Source organism: Lithobates pipiens, unplaced genomic scaffold (genome assembly GCF_037356315.1).
Source record: "Lithobates pipiens isolate NorthernLeopardFrog02 unplaced genomic scaffold, aLitPip1_a1.2 Scaffold_18, whole genome shotgun sequence".
NCBI lineage: Eukaryota > Metazoa > Chordata > Amphibia > Anura > Ranidae > Lithobates > Lithobates pipiens.
This window is the reverse complement of record NW_027507758.1, coordinates 177,079,028-177,101,278: the sequence shown is the minus strand read 5'-3', so window position 1 is coordinate 177,101,278 and position 22,251 is coordinate 177,079,028. Positions and strand designations below refer to the sequence as shown.

Below are 22,251 nucleotides of genomic sequence, written 5' to 3'. Positions count from 1 at the left end.
TGGGGCGTTTTTCAGGCGTTTTTCAAGTGCTTTAGCGTTTAAAAAAAAGCGCCTGTAAAGCGCTTGAAAGAAGCCTCATCTGCAGTCCCAATGTGAAATGTCAGCGCCCGAAAAACGCTCGTAAAGCGCCGCTTAAACTAGCAGCGCTTTACCAGCGTTTTTTGAGCGTTAATGGGGCGCTTTTAACCCCTGCTAGTGGCCAAATAAAGGGTTAAAAGCGCCCACAAAACGCTGCTGCCAATAGCGTTTTTCAGGCGTTTTACAAGCGCGTCCCATTGATTTCAATGGGAAGGGGCGTTTTAGGAGCGTTGTATTCACCGCTCCAAAAGCGCTGCAAAGAAGCTGCTTGCAGGACTTTTTTTGACGCTCTGCCAGCGCAGCGCCTCAGTGTGAAAGCACTCGGGCTTTTACATTGGGATTGCAGTTGCAGCTTCTTTCAGGCGCTTTTTTTAACGCTAAAACGATGAAAAACGCCTGAAAAACGCCCCAGTGTGAAAGGGGTCTTATAGCTCTTATATTATCCCGTGGCCCCTCTCCTCCCCTTCCCCTCCTTATCTGTTCCTTCCTTTTCCTCTCCTTCATTTTCGTATTATATTTATGTATATATAAAGCTTTGTCTTCCCAGTCCCCATAGTATCCTTTTAGCATCCCCCCTCCTTCTGTTCCCTTTAATCCATATATATATATAATTTATATATATATATATATATATATATTAATAGTGATATAATCAATATGTTTATATATATACATATTCCCCTCGTACTCTCATCATTCTTGTTCACATATCTTAAATTATTTATGCCCTCTTCCTGTTCGTCAGTCCCCTTATGTTTGTAATTAAATACAGTCTGTTCTTTTTCACTCCCATCTGCTGCGCTGCCATCCCCTCCCCCTCTCGATTACCAACCCCCATAGTCTCCTCCCATTTCTTTCTATCCACGACCCCATCATATTTGTATGCCCTTCAGTAGTATTCTGCTAGCCACGCCCCACTCTCTGCTCAGCCACGCCCTCCTTATTTTCCTTTTATTTAAATCCCTGCCTCTCTCCTCCATTCTGATTGGCCTGATGAAAGAGCGCGGTCGTCCTTCTACCTCGACCCAAACGCTCAGGAAACGTGTCGCCCACCATGACGTCATAACTCCGCGACCCGCGTGTCACAACAAACCAAACCTCGTTTTGGAATTACATCCCCTGCGTCCACCGAGCCGGCTTTCTTCTAACAACTAACCAGTGGTAACGCCAGGAGAGGGCAACAGTACACCTGCGGACCGGAATAACACTGACGGATTAAATCAGATGACCCTTCTTGTCCTATATGCTTGTTTAACTATGGAAAATGTGAGTGCAAAATCTCTCTGCTTTTAAAAATAATTGTGAATAAACTGCTTTTTAAAAAAATCTGCACCCAGAGGCGCCCCTTCCTTTCTTCCCTTGTCATATGTGCTACACCTGTTTTACCCCCTTCATACTGAATTTTGTTTGTGTGCCCTAACTTGCCTCTACTGGGACTATAGACTTATTTCATTCACTGATGTGTTATAACAATACTATGAGATTAAGTAAGTGATCCCAGACAATTTATAGACTGTTGTAAGAACAGGTAAAAAGGCATCTTGCTTAGGGCTTGAAATGCACATATAATACCTTATCTGAGAAGCCCCTGCGAGTCTCTATAGTATAGAAGTACTACACAAGAAGTCATAAGCTAGGGGGACTCATAGCAGCAGAACAAAATAGCGGCCTATAAAGAAGATATAGCAAGGAGCAGTGCACATGCTATAAATATACTTACTGAAATAACTATACGGATAAATATTATAGAGCAACTCTGCCCAGACAAATGAAGGGAAAGACAACTAAGATGGGATTAACCCCCAAATCACCACGCTTGAGCTTAGTCACAAGTCCCGGTCCAATGAATAAATATGTCACGCAAACAGAATTGAGTGAGAAACAACTGACAGAAAAACAGCAAAATACTAGAAGCACTCAAGCTGAAAACAAAGATAAAGATTAAAAAAAAGAGAAGGATAAGAAGGATAAAGAGAAAAAAAACACAACAAGGGCAAAACAAATCTATACAGGAGAAGGAAACACTACTAGTGGTTGATATGGAAAAACTCTTAGATTTAGAGTATGAAACAGAAGGGACACAGACTCAGCAAGACTGTCCCGCATCCCTGCCAACCAAAAAGGAAATAATATCTATGTTTGCCGCCCTTGAAAAATCTCTGAAAACTGAAATGGAAAAATTTAACAAAAATCTCGGCCATATTTTGGAACGTGTAGAAAAAGTGGGGGAAAAAAACCTGAAAATAACAGTAATATTATTGGGAAATTAGAATTAGAAATCATATCCCTAAAAAAAGTGCAGCAAGAACAAGCCTATAAAATAGAGGATCAAGAAAATAAGGATAGAAGAAAAAATACAAGAATACGTGGGGTCTTAGGATTGCCCCAACAAGAAGATCTAACGGAAATAATAAAAAAGATTTGTAACCCGTTGATGAATAAAGACATAACAAACCCAATAAAAATTGAGAGGTTACACCGGTTAAGAAAGCCAAAAGACCTTCCACAAGAGAAACCCCGTGATATTATTGTGCGATTTCAGGAAGAAGAGGATAAAAATTGTATATGGAGAAATAGAAGAGCGAATGCACCCATAGAATATGATGGAAGGGGTATCCAGATATTTCAGGACTTATCCCAAGAAACGCTAAGGAGAAGAAGAGCTTTAAAACCTTTATTAGCAATTCTGACAGAAAACGGAATCCAGTATAACTGGGGTTTCCCCGCATGTCTAATTGGTAGAAAGAACGGTTCCACGGCAAGACTGAGATTTATAGAAGACACTGAGGATTTTTGTAAAAAAGTGATATTCCCATGCCAAAGATACAGGATATACGAGTTAATATTGGCCTGGGAAGACCTTCATATAATTAGGGGGGGAGGGAGGAGAGGGGAAGGAGACTATGGGGGTGGGGAGATTGGGGGGAAATGACCCCTACTTCTCCCTTTTTCTCTTTTTTTCTCCTTTGGTCTCTCCCCAGAGGGGAACTAAGGTAGTGCGACAAGGGAAGGGGGGGTGGGGAGAGGAGGGGCGGGGGGAGTATGTTTTTTTTTTTCTGAGGGCATTCTAAGAAAATAATATAAAAGCTGGCAGGCAGGGCCTGGTATTCCTGGTAGGTGGGGAGATCATCTTACAAGTAAGATGGTCTGTGACATGTCCAAACAGAATGCCCCCTCAGGACAAAGTGAGCAGAGGGATAAGGCGGTCCCAGGTAAGATGCTCCAGAGCATAGGGTCAGGTTTACATCAAATGAGGGAGGAGGGAGGAGAGGGGGGTGGGTAGGAAAAGAGGGAAAATCTGTTGACTCAAATCCACTAATTGAAATACGATATTTTCATAAATTACTAAATGGTAGATATTAAGTTTATAACATATAATGTAAGAGGATTGAATTCTCCAAAAAAAAAAGATATATTATACTAAAAGAAGTAGAGAGATATCTTCCAAATATTGTTTTCTTACAGGAGAAGCATATATCCCTTGATTCTAATACTGGATTAAATACACGTGCGTTCCCAGTGTGGTACTATGCAGATTCCCCAAATAAAGGGTCTAAAGGAGTTGTGATTGGAATATCAAAAAATTTGAACTTTGTAGTCGAGGAGAGGAAGGGGGATCCAGATGGGAGGTTCCTGTTCCTGAAAGGAACTCTACAAAGGAAAAGATATACATTAGTTAATGTGTACTGCTCTAATAAATGCCCCAAAAAAATACCTTAACAGGATTTTGACAGCTTTAGCGGAATTTAACGAGGGACAAGTGATTTTGGCAGGAGACCTTAATTTTTCAATGGATACTGATCTAGATAATACGTCTCATGTACCACCTCAAGAAAATAAACAAAGATTATTTAAAAAAAAAAAAATGTATACACAACAATTGCTGGACATATGGAGAATAAATAATTTGGAAAAAAAGGATTATACATTATTTTTCTGTGGTACATGACACGTATGCAAAACTGGATTACATCTTTGTTGCCCACGAAACACTGGAAAATGTGGTTGAGGCGGAGATTGGAATTATCACTTCCTCAGACCACGCACCAGTGATAGTTTAAATCAGAGTGGGGGAAACGGAGTGCAGATAAGGCACCTGGAGACTCAATGAGGCTCTAATAGAGGATAGTAAAGTAGAGCAAATTATAAAAACTGAGAATGAACAATACTTTAAAACTAATAATACAACAGAGGTGTCCAAAGCAACACTCTGGGAGGCCCACAAGGCCCTGATACGGGGAAAATTCATTTCCATCGGAGCTGGGGGAAAAAAAAGGAGGGAGAACAAAAAATGAATGATATAAATAAAGAAATATATGAGTTAGAGCTAAATCATAAGAGGTATTTGGATAGAAATATACAAAAGGAGATCCTCAAAGCGCGGACAACTAAACGACATGATGGAACATGAGACCAGAAAAGTATTCAAGAAGGTAGCTAAAGAAAGATATATGTGGGTATAAGCCGGGGAAACACCTAGCAAGGATCTCAAGGGAAAAAAAAAAACTTAAATTATATTGAAAAGATCAAAAATGAGCACGGGGAAATGAAATGTAGAACATCTGAGATAGCTAATGCCTTTAAATCATACTACAGTGCACTATATTCAATTAGAAGTACTGAGACAGGAGAAGAAAAACAGATGAGAAAAGCTAAAATACAAAAATACCTAGCTGAAACAAAGTTACCAAAAATATCATCACTAAGCGCAGAGAGACTAAATGAGAGAATTACTTTAGATGAAATCTATAAAGCCTTAAAGGAGCAAATATATTGCTAGCAAATATAACTCTTTTACCGAAACCCGGAAAGGATAAATCAATATGCTCTAATTAACGGCCCATAGCGTTATTAAACGCTGATACAAAATTATATGCGAAGATTTTAGCAACAAGATTAAAAAATCTTATGCAGGAATTAAGTAGGATTCGTGCCGGGTAGAGAGGGGAGGGACAACAGTTTAAGAACCTTGCTACTCATGGGGAATGAAAAACAAGATAAGCCCCCAATGATATTAATATCGATCGATGCCAAAAAGGCATTTAAACGAGTAGATTGGTGCTTTATGATGGAAAACCTCCAGAGCATAGGAATAGGACCAAAGATGTTGAGATGGATAAATAATTTGTACACACAGCCATCAGCTAGAGTAGGGGTTAATGGGGACTACGTCATCTGCATTTGAGATGTCTAATGGAACAAGGCAGGGGTGCCCGCTTTCACCACTCCTGGATGTGATTGCTTTGAAACCATTACTCACAAAAATACAAAACAATGTCAACATAAGGGGGTGTAAAGGTGGGAGGTGAGGAACATAAAGTAGCGGCGTATGCAGATGACATACTCCTATACATGTCCAATTCACGATTGTCACTTCCCCTCTGCGCATAAATCTGCAACATGTATGCAGTTTTATGCACGGGGAAAAAAAAACATAAGCATGAAAACGGATGTCAACGTGCAGGAAAACTGATACAAAATTAATCAATGCAACTTATAGTTTCACTCCAATAGTGGCACTAGACAGGTTAGTATTACAGGAGGTGATTGCAGGAATGATCTCTCCGAGAGTATGCTCCATTTCTTTTTTTTTTTTTTTTTTTTTTTTTTTTTTACTACAAGGGAGAGTAAAGCCAGAGGCCTTTGAAAAAGAATGGATAAGGCAAAAACCTGACCTTCGAGAAATAATGTGCGGGCAGGTGGCATCCTGGAAAAAAACAAAGGAAAGAATCCAGTGGCATTCATCGACACTGGCTTGTGGAAGCTTTTGGCTGGGAAACGTTTTCCTCTATGTTTGCAGTTGAGAGGGCTCATTGGGTGCCTGGGAGGCCATCACACCCTGGGGAACCACAGAGGCCATTCTTGTTCAAATTACTGAACTTTTAAGACTGTGATGCTGTCCTTTACTAGGCCAGAACCAAAGGTTAAGCAATTAGGGTGTATAATGTCTGAATTTCATTTTACCCTGATTACTTCACTGAATTGCAACGCAAGCAGCAAAATTCACAGAGGTCAAGAAGCGCCTACGGGGATTTGATTTACCCTATGCGATGCTACATCTGATCTTACATCTGTTGATGGAATGCAAGTTACATGCATTTGTTATATTACCTATACTCCTTTAAGGTGGTAAGTTTACATACAGTTACTGTATTTGACATCACTTTTCCTCACATGGAACTGGCAAGATCCATGGGATAAAAGAGACGTGCCCCCCCCCCCCCAAATACCTGTCCCGTGTGGATGCACAGTTCATGTTTGGCCCCCTTTGTTTTTGGTGACTGTGTGTGAGATGTGATAGCCTCCAGTGGCCCTCTGGATGGTTTGTGCAAGTGTGTACCTACTGCATCCTATTATTGATGGCCTCCCATTCTGATATGTATACATACATTAGAGGTTCCCTGTGACCTAACCCCTTTTTATGGAACACTGGCACAATATTGGCCCCACCTCCCTTGTCACAACTACCTCTTTAATTTGCTCGTTTTTGTTTTTTATTGTCACGACGCAGGTTCACTATGTCTATTCTTATTGTTAAGTTGTCATTATGGCGGTTGAGGGGCCTGGGTGATGGAGTGAAACAGTTACTTTTCTCTATACTTAAATTATACCGCTCTGATGGTGTGCTTGCAGGAAACGCACCTCCAATACTTTATCTACACAGAAAAACTCTGGCTATCAGGTGCAGTTTCACTCCACTCACACTGCTTATTCCAGAAAAGTTAGTATTTTAATTTATAACAATGTGTCTTTTGCTTTAATACATTCTCGTGTTGAAGACCAAGTTCGTTATATATTCCTATTAGGTAAATTGGCTGGTATGATGTGTATTATAGCAAATATGTCCCTCCACGCTTTTCCTCAGACAGTTTAAATTGTTTAGCTTAATTTATGGCTCCATATGCTTATATACCCATTTGGGTTCTGGGGGACTTTAATGATCCCTTTGTTTCTGCTTAAGCTAAGAAAGCTGAGAAACTTTATACTGCTAACCCCTCACCAGCTTCTGAATGGAGTTGGTTGGGAGACCAGAACCTTAATCAACAGGCTGTTTCCACCACTGCCGGAAAAATAATTTATGCAACAACGTTAATTTGAGGAGAGAGAAAATACTGAGCACTTATTGCCCGTGATCTCTTAGTCAGAGACGCCACTCAGTCTAAGTCATGGACAATTTCCCCAGTAGGGCTCTGAATAGCATCTATATGCGACTTAGCCCGTTGTGCCTAAGAGATCAGAAGACCTGAACTGTGCACTATAGAAAAAAATATGAGTCTCAAATATGGTTAGTATTTCCTTTTTGTAATTATTAATAATATAGTCAAAATGCTTACCAAAGTGTCAAGGCAGTGTCAGTTCTGACAAAGTTAACAAATGGGTGTTAAAAAACGCATGGTGGTCCTTTTGAAATGTAAGCAGGCATGGACCTTAATGATGGAATTTTTTAGAGAAAAAAAAATGTTTTTGATCAGCAAAATTTCAGACAGTAAAGCCGGCCATAGACGGATCAAAATTCGGCTGTTTCCTATTGAGCCAGACAAGTTTCAATTCATCTATGTGCAGGATGGTTGTACTATCAGGTTTATTTGCACAATAGCCAGCAACGGTGATCATTGTATTCTGATGGCGAGAAAACCTCCCGCTGTCAGAATTTAATAGCGCAGCAGGGGGGATTCCCTTATCGACACTGACTATGGCGATGGGAGTATCAAGCAATTTTGTTTACGTCAACCCCTGGCTGAATAAAAAGAAAATTGCATAATGTATTGTCAGCTCAATACAGCTCTTGTTGTTTAGCTTTAGAAGGTTCCGTGAAGGGTAAGGACAATAAAATTGTCAAGTTATGGAATGCACTTAATACAAGCAACAAGACATGTGAGATGTTACAAAACCAATCAGAACTAATAAAGGAAATTTATAATTTCATGCAGCTACTATAGGACACATTTTGATTGAGAAATCAAAAAAGTATGTTTAATTATCAGAAACAAAATGAGGAACTGAAATTAGGAATTATGGAATTCGAGAAATTCACAGGAATGCAGATATGCATCAAATATAAAATTCAGCCATCTGCAGGAAAATACAAACTCACACATTCTATCAAATCTGAGAATTCATAGCCAGCCGCACCTACTATGACCACCACAATATTTAACAATAATAACACAGGTGATCAAGCAGTAAAATATAAAAAGGATTGCATTTTTTTTTTTTTTAAGGAAAATGCAATATATTGTACACAGGATATGTGCGTATTTGCATACTATCTGTAAGTGTCATTTCACACAGCAGCTAAATATTGACTGCCGCTTCTGCTGTATAAGCAATCTCTTGTATAACTGCACATAATAGTGGTGGGGAGAGTGTCAGCAGGGGGAGAAAAGCAGACTGTAAAAAGGCTCTCTAATAACTGTCATTTTTTAGGATGTATTGCTTTGCCTCCAAATCATCAAGTGGTTAAAGCTCATATGTGGACAAAAACTGTTTTGGAAGGAATGTAGGTACTTTTTTATAGTCTGTCCTCAAATAAAGTTTTTGTTGTGCATTGCTGGGTTATCTTCTTCCAAAGTTAGCTTTCAGAAGCTTTTGTTTCAGAATTTTCTGTGCAGGGGACGGGACACCTGTGTCTACTCTAAGTGCAGCAGGGTTACCAAAACCCTCAAAGCCCATAGATACTCTAATCAGGAAAACAATTACATCATCACGCCCATGTGGACTCAGTAGTAGGATAGAGCTGGAGTCATTTTCCAAACAACCCTGCCTCTCAGCTCCTCCTCCCTCTGTTCACTGTTTTAGCATTGCTGATCTGTGTCCTTCAGATCATAATTTTCTAGAAGTCAAGGACCTTGTAATGGTGATACAAGTCAGGCTAATGCAAATAAAATGCTTACATTTCTCTATTTTACCACTTTTCTAGCTCACATCCACACCCTGCGTCTCAGAACTGCCCAGGAACTGTGGACAGGGTTGTATAAACTTAGGCTGTGCTTCCTAGATGTCTCTCTCTGCCCTTAGTTCTAGCTCAGCATAAGGTCAGGGTGATATAAAATCAGGGCTTAACAAAACTAGGCGTCAGGTCACCATGACGACTGGAAATCGAGCCCTGGTGCCTGAGCTACACTTCAGCAGCGATCTGGATTCTACCCCATGTGTGCGGACTAATGTCAGGCTGGCCAGTAATTGAGGCCCCGGCCTGATGGAGCAGGATATGTGCTCCTTTTTGTGAACTGGTATCCTCCTTTGGTAGGCGGTGCTGCGATGAGCGTAGCTGAGGGCTTCCCTAGCTTGCTCTCACTGCCCACCTACCTCCAACATCACCTTCTCAGTTTGACAGCTGGGTGCTGGGGTTGTGGTCTTCATCTTCTGCCCTTTCCTTACTGCCGGTAAGTGGACGGGGAATGCCACCTCATCAGTGCACATTAGTGCAGCCTATCAGTGCTGAGTCATCAGTGCTGCCACATCAGTGCAGCCTCATCAGTGCCCATCAGTACTACTTCATCAATGCCTATCAGTGCTGCCACATCAGTGCAGCCTCACCAGTGTCGCCTCATCAGTCCCCATCATAGCAGCCTCATCAGTGCAGCCCATCAGTACCAACTCAACAATGGCCATTAGTGAGGCCTATCAGTGCCACCTTATCAGCGCATATCGGTGAAGGAGAAAAATTACTTATTTGCAAAATTTGATAACAAAACTAAAAAATATTTGTTTTTTTGGTCTTTTTTCACTTGGCACCAGGCGTGAGAAATTCCTATTGCCCAACTCCCCGGACATGAAGTTCCAGGAGCCGGGCAGTGGATTTGAAAAAAAATGGCTTTTAACTTTTTTAGCTGGCTCCAAGATTCAAAGCAAATTTGTCAGGCCCTGGTTTAAATCTTTGGGCTTCTATAAACACAAACTGCTGGGGAGTCTATCTCTGCTAGTTGTGCTGAAGCTCCTAATTGCCCAGGAGCACAGGACACTGATAGCAGTGCGTACGTTGGGTTGGACTTTTTCCCTATGTAGTCCTGCTTCATGATCATACATCTGCATAAAGAAGCAAACTGCAGAGCCTTGCTTCTTTGCACATGTGTTCAGCGTGCCAGTGCTGGCACGACAAATGCACACGCAAAGCAAAAGTTCTTTGCTGTTTGCTATTCTTCATACAGTGGAGACTGATAAAAGGGGGTCAGTAAGTGATGTATCCCAGATACCAAGGACGTTTTTTGCTCGCCTGTCAACACCCATGGACTGCCAATAGGAACACCCTCTCCCAGGTCTCTGCAGCAGTATGAGAAATTAGGAGCATTGTAATAACATTCTAGGTCAAAGGAGAAGTGTATTTTCCTAATTAAAAGTAGTAGGGAAAAAAATTAAAAGAGAAGCTAAGTACAAGGGGTAGGAAGAATAAAGTGGGTTTGTCTGGAATTAGTGAGAGGTCAACTTTAAAACCAGAGCAATCTGTATATTTATCTTAGTTGCAATGTACTCCCAAATTGTTTCATGCATGTTTTCTTTAATAAATAAGAAGCAAAAATCTATAGCACTAGAAAAATTGAATATGGCTAATACCAACAAAGGCATAACGATATGGTGACATTGTATGTATATTTAACAGATTCAGCTAACCCTGCACCATCAGTTTTATACTGATTATTTGTTGCTATGAGATTTAACAGTAGTGTCATGTAACATATTGTACACAGTATGTAATAGACAGCTATGAAAATGTTTACCTGTCATTATTCAGCTCTGTGGGAGAGTCCAGGAATGCAGAAATCTGTCTCTCTAGGTAAAGGTCCAATTTTTCATCTGGCTCTGGAGCACTAAAGATCTCTTGCATCAGTCGATTGAGTACAATAGCCTCATAATTGCCTTCAATAAGCAACTGTAGCAAGGATGTGATATCTACAGGGAAAAAAAAAAAGCATAGTCTGGAAAACCAAGTCATACAAATGACTCTGCAATCTAAAATCACTACAGGTGATCAGGACCAAATCAACACAACAAAAAAAGAAAATGACAAACTTTGTTTATGCCTGGGTAATAGGACACTGAGCAAATAAAAAAGTACTTTGCTTATAAAAAGTTGCATAACATATATATTAGTCTTAATAATAACAATGATCTTTCAAACTCAGTCTGCAGTCAGCTATAATTTACAGAAACAGACAAAAAATTAAAAAAACACATGCTTCTCCTAGTATAAGAGTTTTTTATCCTATTGGTGCACAATTGTCCTCAAATTTTCAGGTAACGCTGTTCCCAGTTATTATACGTTTTACAGATGATGTGACTATAGCAAAAGACCATCCTGCTTAGGCAGTAGGAAGCGAGCTTCAATACAAATGGTAGCATGTAAAACATGTGCAAACGTTTTAGGCAGGTGTGAAAAAATGCTGTAAAATGTCACAAATCCTTCGGCCTCTCCATGTACTCCCAGACAGACTTCATGGATGTTGAGCTCATGACTCTGTGGGGGGCCAAACCATCACTCCAGAAACAAGCAGTCCTGGAAGTGAAGTATCTGCTAAGAGACATAGGCAGATACTTATCCATTATAACCATCAGGGAGATGTCATTGGCCCTAAATTTATTTTGCAGCAGAACAACCCCAAACATATAGCCACTGTCATTAGGAACTATGTTCAGTGTAAAAGGAACAAGGAGTCCTGGAAGTGATGGTTTGACCCCCACAGAGTCCTGATCTCAACATCATCAAGTCTGTCTGGGATAACATGAAGAGATTTGAGGCAGCCTACATCCACAGATGATCTGTTAGTTCTCGAAGATGTTTAGAACAACCTACTTGCCAAGTTACTTAACCACTTCAGCCCTGAACCATGTTGCTGGTCAAAGACCAGACCACTTTTTGCGATTCGGCACTGCATTGCTTTAACTGAAAATTGCGTGGTCGTGCGACGTGGCTCCCAAACAAAATTGATGTCCTTTTTTTCCCCCACAAATAGAGCTTCCTTTTGGTGGTATTTGATCACCCCTGAGGTTTTTATTTATTTTTCCCTCTGTTTAGGCGGATACGTATTCTTACATATTTTTGGTAAAAAAAAAAATCGCAATAAGCGATTATCGATTGGTTTGCGCAAAAGTTATAGCATTTACAAAATAGGGGATAGTTTTATGGCATTTTTATTAACAATTTTTTTTTTTTTTTACTAGTAATGGCAGCGATCATCGATTTTTATTGTGACTGCAACATTATGGCGGACACATCGGACATTTCTGACACATTTTTGGGACCATTGTCATTTATACAGCAATCACTGCTATATAAATGCACCGATTCCTGTGTAAATGACACTGGCAGTGAAGTTGTCAACCAGTGGGTGGCAGTGTAGGGGTTAAGTGTTCCTAGGGCTGTGTTACTAACTGTTGGGGGCTGGGCTTTCATTTAGTGAACACTGATCTCTGCTCCAATCCCATGGAGCAGAGATCAGTGTCACTAGTTGTTAGGCAGAACGGTGAGATGCTGTTTACAACGGCATCTCTCCGTTCAACTGCCCCGTGAGACGATCGTGGGTAAGCCCGTGGCCATAGAGTCCGTGGGACCCGCGACCGGACTCATGGGGGTCCCGACCAGCACGCGAGCGCGCGCGTGGCGGTGCATTCGCGATGGCAGGGCGTATTAGAGATTGGACGTACCTGTACGCCAATATGCCTGCCCGGGCCATTCTGCCAACGTACAACGGCATGCGCTGGTCGGGAACCGGTTAAAAACTGTGTGCAAGTGTACCTAGAAAATTTATGATGTTTTAAAAGGCAAAGGGTGGTCACACCAAATATCGACATGATTTCAATTTCTCTTCATTCATTTACTTTCAATTGTGTCACACGGTAATAGTTTATTTCTAACACTTTGAATGCTTTCAGAAATAGAGCACTTTTCACATCTGCCTAAACATTTACAAAGTGTATATATGTGTATGTGTGTGTATATATATATATATATATATATATATATATATATATATACACACACACACACACACACACACACACACTAGAGCTGCGCGGTTAATCGTCAAGAATCGTTATCGCAATTTTTCAGCCGTCAAAAGAAAGGAAGAAAAAAAACTCCCAAGAATCACAACATTCTTTAGCAGTGGAACTTGAGTATAAACATTGTAACAATTTGTCAAAGGAATAGACTCTGGGGGTTATTTACGTAAGGCAAATCCACTTTGCACTGCAAGTGCACTTGGAAGTGCAGTCGCTCTAAATCTAAGGGGTAGATCTGAAATGAGTGGAAGCTCTGCTGATTTTATCATCCAATCACGTGCAAGCTAAAATGCTGTTTTTTATTTTCCTTGCGTCTCCCCACTCAGATTTACAGCGACTTTACTTCCAAGGGCACTTTCAGTGCACTTGGAGCACAAAGTGGATTTGCCTTTAGTAAATAACCCACTTTGTGTGTAAATAAGGGATGTTTAACCACCTTTTTCTGACATTTGTTGGTTTCAAGTTAAAATATATTTTTATTTTTTTTTGCTAGAAAATTATTTAGAATCCCAAAACACTATATTTTCATATTTTTTTTTTTTTTAGTAGAGACCCTAGAGAATAAAATGGTGGTTGTTGCAATATTTTATGCCACACTATATTTGTGCAGGGGTCTTCTAAATGCAATTTCTTTTGGAAAAAAATACTTAAATTAATAAAAAAATAAAAATAAAATTAACCAGTAAAGTTAGCCCAATTTTTTTTTGTGTAATGTGAAAGATTTTACATTGCGAGAATTGTGAGAGAATCGTGATCTTTTTATTCTAAGCAAAAAAATTGTGATTCTAATTTTGGCTAGAATCGTGCAGATCTAATATATACATATTTATATACACATACACACAAATTATAGAACAAAAAGGGTATAAGATAGGCCCACAGTACCCCACTCAGCGCCTATTTCAGCAGACCAAACATTCAGAAAAATAGTAAACGGATATAATAATGACCTATCGAATTAGTCTCGAGGGTCTATAGGTCAGCAGCCGTTAAAGTAGAAAAAGTCATAAAGCAAATAGTACATGGATAAAAATCAGTTCATGTCCTGAAAATATCAGTACTAACACAGCGCTAAACAATAAACAAATTAAAGTCCCAAATAACAGCATAAAAATCCAAAAGGAGATTGTGCAGAAAGGGTGACAATGATGGTATAATCAACGCTGCGAGGTGATAATAATGTTCATCAAAAAGTGCTGTAACTACTCCATCCACCAGGATTGCACCAATATTTCACTGCGTGAAGTTCGTATCCCCTCAGGGGGTTAAACTCACCAGATATAAGAATAATAAGCGCCTTTAAGGGAATAATCCCGTTTTTATATACCGCAATTCAAATGTCCTCCACCAGGGTTCGTCTGCCAAACACGCTTCCGCAATGTCCTTCCTTGCTTGCTTCTGGGCTCTCACTCTTTCTGCTACACCCTATCTTCTCTCTTCTCGTGCCAGATGCTCTGCGTGTTTGGCAGACGAACCCTGGTGGAGGACATTTGAATTGCGGTATATAAAAACGGGATTATTCCCTTAGGCCGGGTTCACATTGCTGCGATGCGGGAACACCGCGAATCCGCGGCGTTTTCCCGCATCGCATTACTCCCGCCGGCAGTTCACACTGCCCTATGCGGACGGCTGGGGGTGTCAATGTTATGTTAATGACACCCCCAGATCCGATCGCATATCGCAGTGCGATCTGCCGACTCGCACAAGAATCGGATCGCATGGTGTGAACGCCCATGCGATCCGATTCTGTTGCGGACGAAAAAAAGGGTCCCGTGCGAGTTTCCTGCGGGACCGCTGCGAGTTCAGCCATACTATCTGTATGGCTGAACTCGCAGCGCTACGGAGATCGGATGTGATTTGCGGTGCGAATCACATCCGGATCTCCCCCCGCAGCAGTGTGAACCCAGCCTTAAAGGCGCTTATTATTCTTATATCTGGTGAGTTTAACCCCCTGAGGGGATACGAACTTCACGTGGTGAAATATTGGTGCAATCCTGGTGGATGGAGTAGTTACAGCACTTTTTGATGAACATTATTATCACCTCACAGCGTTGATTATACCATCATTGTCACCCTTTCTGCACAATCTCCTTTTGGATTTTTATGCTGTTATTTGGGACTTTAATTTGTTTATTGTTTAGCGCTGTGTTAGTACTGATATTTTCAGGACATGAACTGATTTTTATCCATGTACTATTTGCTTTATATACACACAAATATCTCACAAAATTGAGTACACCTCTCACATTTTTGTGAATATATCATTATATCTTTTCATGCAACACCGAAGAAATTATACTTTACTACAATGTAAAGTAATGAGTGTACAGCTTGTATAACAGTGTAAATTTGCTGTCCCCTTAAAATAACTCAACACACAGCCGTCTAAACCGCTGGCAACAAAAGTGAGTACACCCATAAGTGAAAATGTCCAAATTGGGCCCAAATTGTCAATATTTTGTGCGAAAACTATTATTTTCCAGCACTGCCTTAACCCTCTTGGGCATTGAGTTCACTAGAGCTTCACAGGTTGCCACTGGAGTCCTCTTCACTCCTCCATGACAACATCATGGAGCTGGTGGTGTTAGAGATGGGCTGAGCACTGACAGTCTAATCCCCCCCCCCCCCCACCCCTTCAACCTCTGCAGCAATGCTGGCAGCACTCATCTGTCTATTTCCCAAACACAACCTCTGGATATGACGCTGAGCACGTGCACTTGACTTCTCTGGTGGACCATGGCGAGGCCACTGTACGGGCTTGGACACCGTGCATATTCAGGGTCTTAGCAATCTTCTTATAGCCTAGGCCAGTGATGGCCGACCTTGGCACCCCAGATGTTTTGGAACTACATTTCCCATGATGCTCATGCACTCTGCAGTGTAGTTGGGCATCATGGCAAATGTAGTTCCAAAACATCTGGGGTGCCAAGGCCTAGGCCATCTTTATGTCGAGCAGAAATTATTTTTTCAGATCCTTTACAGAGTTCTTTGCCATGATGTGCCAGTGAACAGTATGAAAGAGTAAGAGTGAGAGCGATAAAAAAAATGCACACCTGCTCCCCATTCACACCTAAGATGTTGTAACACCAACAAGTCACATGACACCGGGGAGGGAAAATGGCTAATTTGGCTCATTTTGTAAATTTTCCCTTTTGTTGCCAGCAGTTTAGACTTTAATGGCTGTGTGTTGAGTTATTTTGAGGGAACAGCAAATTTAAACTGTTATACAGGCTGTACACTCACTACTTTACAATGTAGCAAAGTGTCATTTTTTCAGTTAAAAAAGATACTGTATAATAAAACATTTACAAAAATGTGAGGGGTATACTCACTTTTGTGAGATATACAGTGTATATGTGTGTATATACAGTAAGTATTGGACCCTCCTTACATAACATTGATACTTCCTAAAGGTCCCACGGTTAACAGTGTATGTCAGAGCACAAACCAAGCCATGAAGCCTAAAGAATTGTCTGTAGACCTCAGAGACACGATTGTATTGATGCACAGATAATTTTCTGCAGCATTGAAAGTCCCAATGATCACAGTGGCCTCCTAGATCCATAAATCTAAGCCCTTGTATACCCTCTAAGCACTTGTACACACGTCGGACATTCCGGCAACCAAATCCGTTGGATTTTGTCCGAAACTGTTGCATACACACGGTCGGACAAAGTTGTCGGAAAATCCAATTGTACATAACGTGATGACGTTATTTCGTTATGACGGGACTACGTTCAGGCTAGTAGCCAATAGCTTTGGTCTAGGAATTTGATCTGAGCATGCATGGCACTTTGTCCGTCGGAGTAGGCTACACATGATCGGAGTATGTCCGATCGGAGCATTTTGTTGGAAAATTTTACCGGCAAGTTGGAAAAGTTGGTCCGTCGGAAACAGTCTGATGGAGACCACACACAGTCGGAATACCCGACAAAACGGTCCGATAGGACACATTCCGTCGGAATCTCCGACCCTGTGTACAAGGGCTAAGAAGTTTGGAACCACAGGACTCTTCCTAGAGTGGGTCACCCAGCAAAACTGAGGGATCAGGGGGAGAAGTGCCTCAGTCAGGGAGGTGACCAAGAACCCGATGGTCACTCTGACAGTTTCTCTGTGGAGAGAAGAGATCCTTCCAGAAGAGCAACCATATCTGCAGCACTCCACCAATCAGCCTGTATGGTAGAGTGACCACACGGAGGCGACTACTTACTAAAAGGCACATGGCAGCCCACCTGGAGTTTGCCAAAAGGAACCTGAAGGACTTTCAGACCATGAGTAACAACATTTTCTGGTCTGATGAAACAAAGATTGAACTCTTTGGCCTCAAGGGCAAGCGTCATGTCTGGATGAAACCAGGCACTTGGCCAATACTTTCCCCACAGGAAAGCATGGTGATGGCAGCATCATGCTGTAGGAATGTTTTTCAGTGGTAGGAACTGGGAGATTAGTTAGGATTGAGTGAAACATTAATTGCAGCAATATACAGGGACGTCCTTGATGAAAACCTGCTCCAGAGTGCTCTGGACCTAAGACCAGGGCGAAGGTTAATCTTCCAACAGGACAACAACCCTAGGCACACAGCCAAGATAACAAAGGAGTGGCTATGGAACAACTCTGTGAATGGCTTTGAGTGGCCCAGCCAGAGCCCAGACATGAACCCGATTGAACATCTCTGGAGAGATCTGAAAATGGTTGTGCACCGACGCTCTCCATCCAACCTGATCGAGCTTGAGAGGTCCTGCAAATAAGAATGAGAGAAATTGCCCAAGAACAGGTGTGCCAAGTTTGTAGCATTTTACTCAAAAAGACTTGAGGCAGTAATTGGTGCCAAAAGGTGCTTTAACAAACTATTGAGCGAAGGCTGTGAATACTTATGTACATGTGATTTTTTTCATTATTAATAAATTGGCAAAGATTTCACACAAACTTCTTTCATGTTTGTAATCAGAGTATTGTTTGTACAGCTTTGAGGAAAATAATAAATTTAATCCATTTTGAATAAGGCTGTACCATAACAAAATGTGGAAAAAGTGAAGTGCTGTGAATATAATATATATATATATATATATATATATATATATATATATATACACACACACACACACAAACACACCCTCACAAATGTTTTGCCTTGCATTTCTAATATAAACTGAATGGGTTGTTTTAACAGGTAAGGCTTCACATTTATTTTAACCATTTGCCGACCGCCGCACGCCGATTTACGTCAGCAGAATGATACGGGCAGGCAAAAGGACCTAGCGGGTGCACGATTGCCGCGAGGAGAGGGAGAATGGAGAGATGCCTATTTAAATAAATGTTCCTGTTCTGCCTAGCAAAATGACATGGATCTACTGCTCCCTGTCATAAAGAGGAGTTATCTTGGTCATGTTGTAGTGAGCCCATCCCCTCTACAGCTAGACCACATCCAGGGAAGACACTTAACCCCTTGAGCGCCCCCTAGTGTTTAACCCCTTGCCTGCAAGTCTCATTTATACAGTAACCAGTACCTATACAAGTAGCTGTATAAATTTCAAAGGTCCTCAACTGCTTCAGCCCTGGAAGATTTTACCTCCTTCCTGACCAGAGCACTTTTTGTGATTCGGCACTGCATCACTTTAACAATTGCGCAGGCGTGTGACATGGCTCCCAAACAAAATTGATGTCCTTTTTTTTTCCCCACAAATAGAGCTTTCTTTTGGCAGTATTTGATCACCCCTGCGGTTTTTATTTTTTGCTCTATAAACAAAAAAAAAAAAAAGAGCATCAATTTTGAAAAAAATATATATTTTTTACATTTTGCTATAATAAATATCCCCGAAAAATATATAAAACATTTTTTCCTCAGTTTAGGCCGATGCATATTCTTCTACATATGTTTGGTAAAAAGTACCAGTTACTTACCGGTAACTGTCTTTCTGGGAAATCTTCCAGGACGGCACACCTGAGAGATGAGAGGCTCCTCCCTACAGGAAACACAATCAATCGACAGCTGTTTTAAGTCCCCACCCTTCCCCTTGATCCTCAGTTTGTAGAGAAGTAACTCCTGAACCAGGTTCACAAGGGAAATCATTCCTCATAGGTACTCACCTTCTAGTGTTCTAGAATTTTCCCTCCTCCAACGGGCGGGAAGTAGGCCTGCCGTCCTGGAAGATTTCCCAGAAAGACAGTTACCGGTAAGTAACTGGTACTTTTCTCAAGTCATCTTCCAGGACGGCACACCTGAGAGGATAAACAAGTACCTCAGGCCTACCTTAGGGTGGGGCCACTGCAAAACCCTCTTGGCGAACCTTGGCTCTGCAGTGAGCTTTACCTCCACTCCATACGCTCATATGCTTGATGAAGGCATGTTAGCTGGATCATGCGGCTGATCTGCAGGTCTGCTCCACAGATGTTCCTGCCTTTTCCGCTTCAGATGCAGTATCTAGGTGAAATGGGCTCTTAAAAATGGAATCAGAAAACATGTTAAACTTGTAGGTTAGCAATGTTACCTCACACATCTAACAACCATGGCCTATTATGCCTGTAGGTGCTACTTAGAACCACTAAAAAGATAAATAAGAGACCTGTGTAAGACAAGGACACTACATTAATCAATAAGAGGGCCTGTCTTAACACTATCCTGTTGAGGGAAATAAAACTGCTTCCTTTTTATCTTTATGTCAGCAAAAGACTAAAGGGAAGCCTACTTAAGGGAAATAGATTAACAGAAGCTTGAACCCTGGGTTTAAGGCATGCCCAATCTATGTCCTTACTTACGCCTGAGAGCCTTCTTCAGGAGATTAAAGTCCCTAGCAGGAGTAGACTACCCATATTGCTATGTCTAGTTTTGCTAAAAGGGCAAAATGAAGGCCATGCACCAAGCCGAAACCTATTCGATCGGGTATACATCTTTATACTTCATCCTCAGGCCCTAATACTCCTCTGAACAGAACTCTCCAAGTTCTTACTAAACAGGGCGATTCATTATCCCCTTCCTCCAGTGTCCCATAACCCTACAGGGCTTCAACCCTAGGAAATGGTTCTGGCATCCCTGAATGCAAGTGGTCAAGGTTTTCTGACATGTGGCAGCTGCAGCCCGAACTCCTGGCCCCTCCATGGAAAAGAAGGCTGAAATACAAAAAGGTGATACATGCATTATTAATATCACAAATAAAATGATCATAGATTGTGGGCACGGCACAATAGATTTAGACAGAAAGGACACAAGCATAGACAACAATGTTGTGTGCCTGAGTGTGACTAGCTAAACCAATATATCAAATATGGGAAGAGACCCAAATCTGAACCTCAACGTAGACAAACAGTCCTCATAGTCTGGTTTTCTGATGTGCTGCCAAGACGTAAAAACATTAAGACTCAAGCAAACCCTAAATGCTGCGTATTTCTTTAGTGCAGCTAGCTAGGTCATAACTGATATATAAATACGGAAAGGACAGGAACCCCCTTTACTGTTGTGCTTTACCTATGTACAGCAAAACAAGGCTATAAAGACAGAAAGACCCAAACTTCTATGTTGTGTATTTCTGACAAACCACCACAGTTATAAGATTAATATGAACACCAACTCCCGTGTTGTGCATTTCTGCTATGCCACAGGGAAAAATATGGAACACAAGACAATCCTTTCTGTCATGCACTTCTGTAGTGTAGTTCAGATAGAACCAACACTGAGAAAGGACACGAGCAACCTGCAGCATTGTGTTTTTCTGAAACAGAAAGCACCAGCCAGCTTCAATCTTGAGTATTTCTGCTGTGCAACAACATAAAAGCAGACACTGAGGAAAAAGACAGACAGCCTTTACAGCTGCAATCTTTCTGGTCTGCTGCAAAATAAAACAATAACGCCATGATGAGTATTCCTGCTGTGTAGCAAAACCTCAATCAGAAGGGACAGATAAGTTTAGGGTTCCCACACCCGTGCGACCCAACCTGCGACTTGGGACTGCAAGACGCATGAGAAGTCATATACTATGGCTTCCAATGGGTACCATTTGTGTCTGTGCGACACCAGCAGTCCCTGATTCCTGGATCCACAGACCTCAAGATTACACAGGTCGCAGGAAAAAAAAAAAAAAACAAATAGCAATTTTCAGGTCGAACCAGTAAGGGGTCCCCAATGCTGTGACTCCCTGGAGGATTGCAGCCAACAAACCCCTGCTGTGTATCCCTAAGATGCAGAAAGGTAGATCCATGAGAAACACTGCTTAGCCTGATATACAAACGATAAGGCAGTAAATATAGGACATACAGGACACAAACATTCAATCTTTGTGTATGTCTGATGTGTAGTAATATACCAATACTGAGCAGAGAGGCCACCATCCTCAATGTGTCTCTCAGCTGAGCAGCAAAAACAAAATCAGAAAAAGACAAGCAACCTTCACTGCTGTGTCCTGATATGCAGCCAATAAGGCAGAATATGCAAGACATAAAAGGACAGACAACCTTCAATCTTGTATATGTCTGATGTGCAACAATATAACAATTCTGAATAGAGATAGCACATGCATATTGAAGCGATTTGGCCTTGCGACTCAACATGTCAAATCGCATGGCTAAAATCAGCACAACACCACTTTGTGGTGCTACATGGATTACCAAAGGCAGTATATGTACTACACCTGGCAGGGGTTCAATTTGTATTTCTACTAAGTAGCCCAACAAATTCGAACCATCAATTTTCACTGCTGCCTTTCTGATAAGGCAGTAATACAGGACACAAAACCTCACAGACCTTAATGCTGTACAAATCTGATGTGCAACAATAAAACACTATGAATAGAGATAGCACATCCATATTGAAATGATTTGTCATGCGACTCAACATGTCAAATCGCATGTTTAAACTCGGCAGCCATTGCTGTTAATAGCACTGTCTGAATCAGCACAGCGCCCTGCAAATCAGGACCATCAGACTTCACTGCTGCCTTTCTGATAAGTAACCAACAAGGCAGAAAAACAGGACACAAAGCCCCACAGACAGACCTCAATCTTGTGTATGTCTGATGTGCAGCAATATAACCATTATGAGCAGAGATGTCACCAGACACAATGATGTGCATTTCTGCTGTGCAACACAAAACCAGAAAGTACAGACCACCTTCACTGTTGTATTCTTCTGATCTGTAGCCAAACAAAGCAGTACCTTTAGTATATAAAGGACAGCAAACAAGC

General features: G+C 41.3%; 1 protein-coding gene across 1 annotated transcript in view; it reads right to left on the bottom strand.

The window, feature by feature from the left end:
* TTC27 (tetratricopeptide repeat domain 27) overlaps positions 1–22,251 on the bottom strand; it is a 626,083-nt gene that overhangs the window by 557,199 nt on the left and 46,633 nt on the right. The window contains exon 3 of the mRNA XM_077486426.1: positions 10,797–10,968. Within this exon, the coding sequence (XP_077342552.1) occupies positions 10,797–10,968 (172 nt within the window). The remainder of the gene's footprint in view (positions 1–10,796; positions 10,969–22,251) is intronic.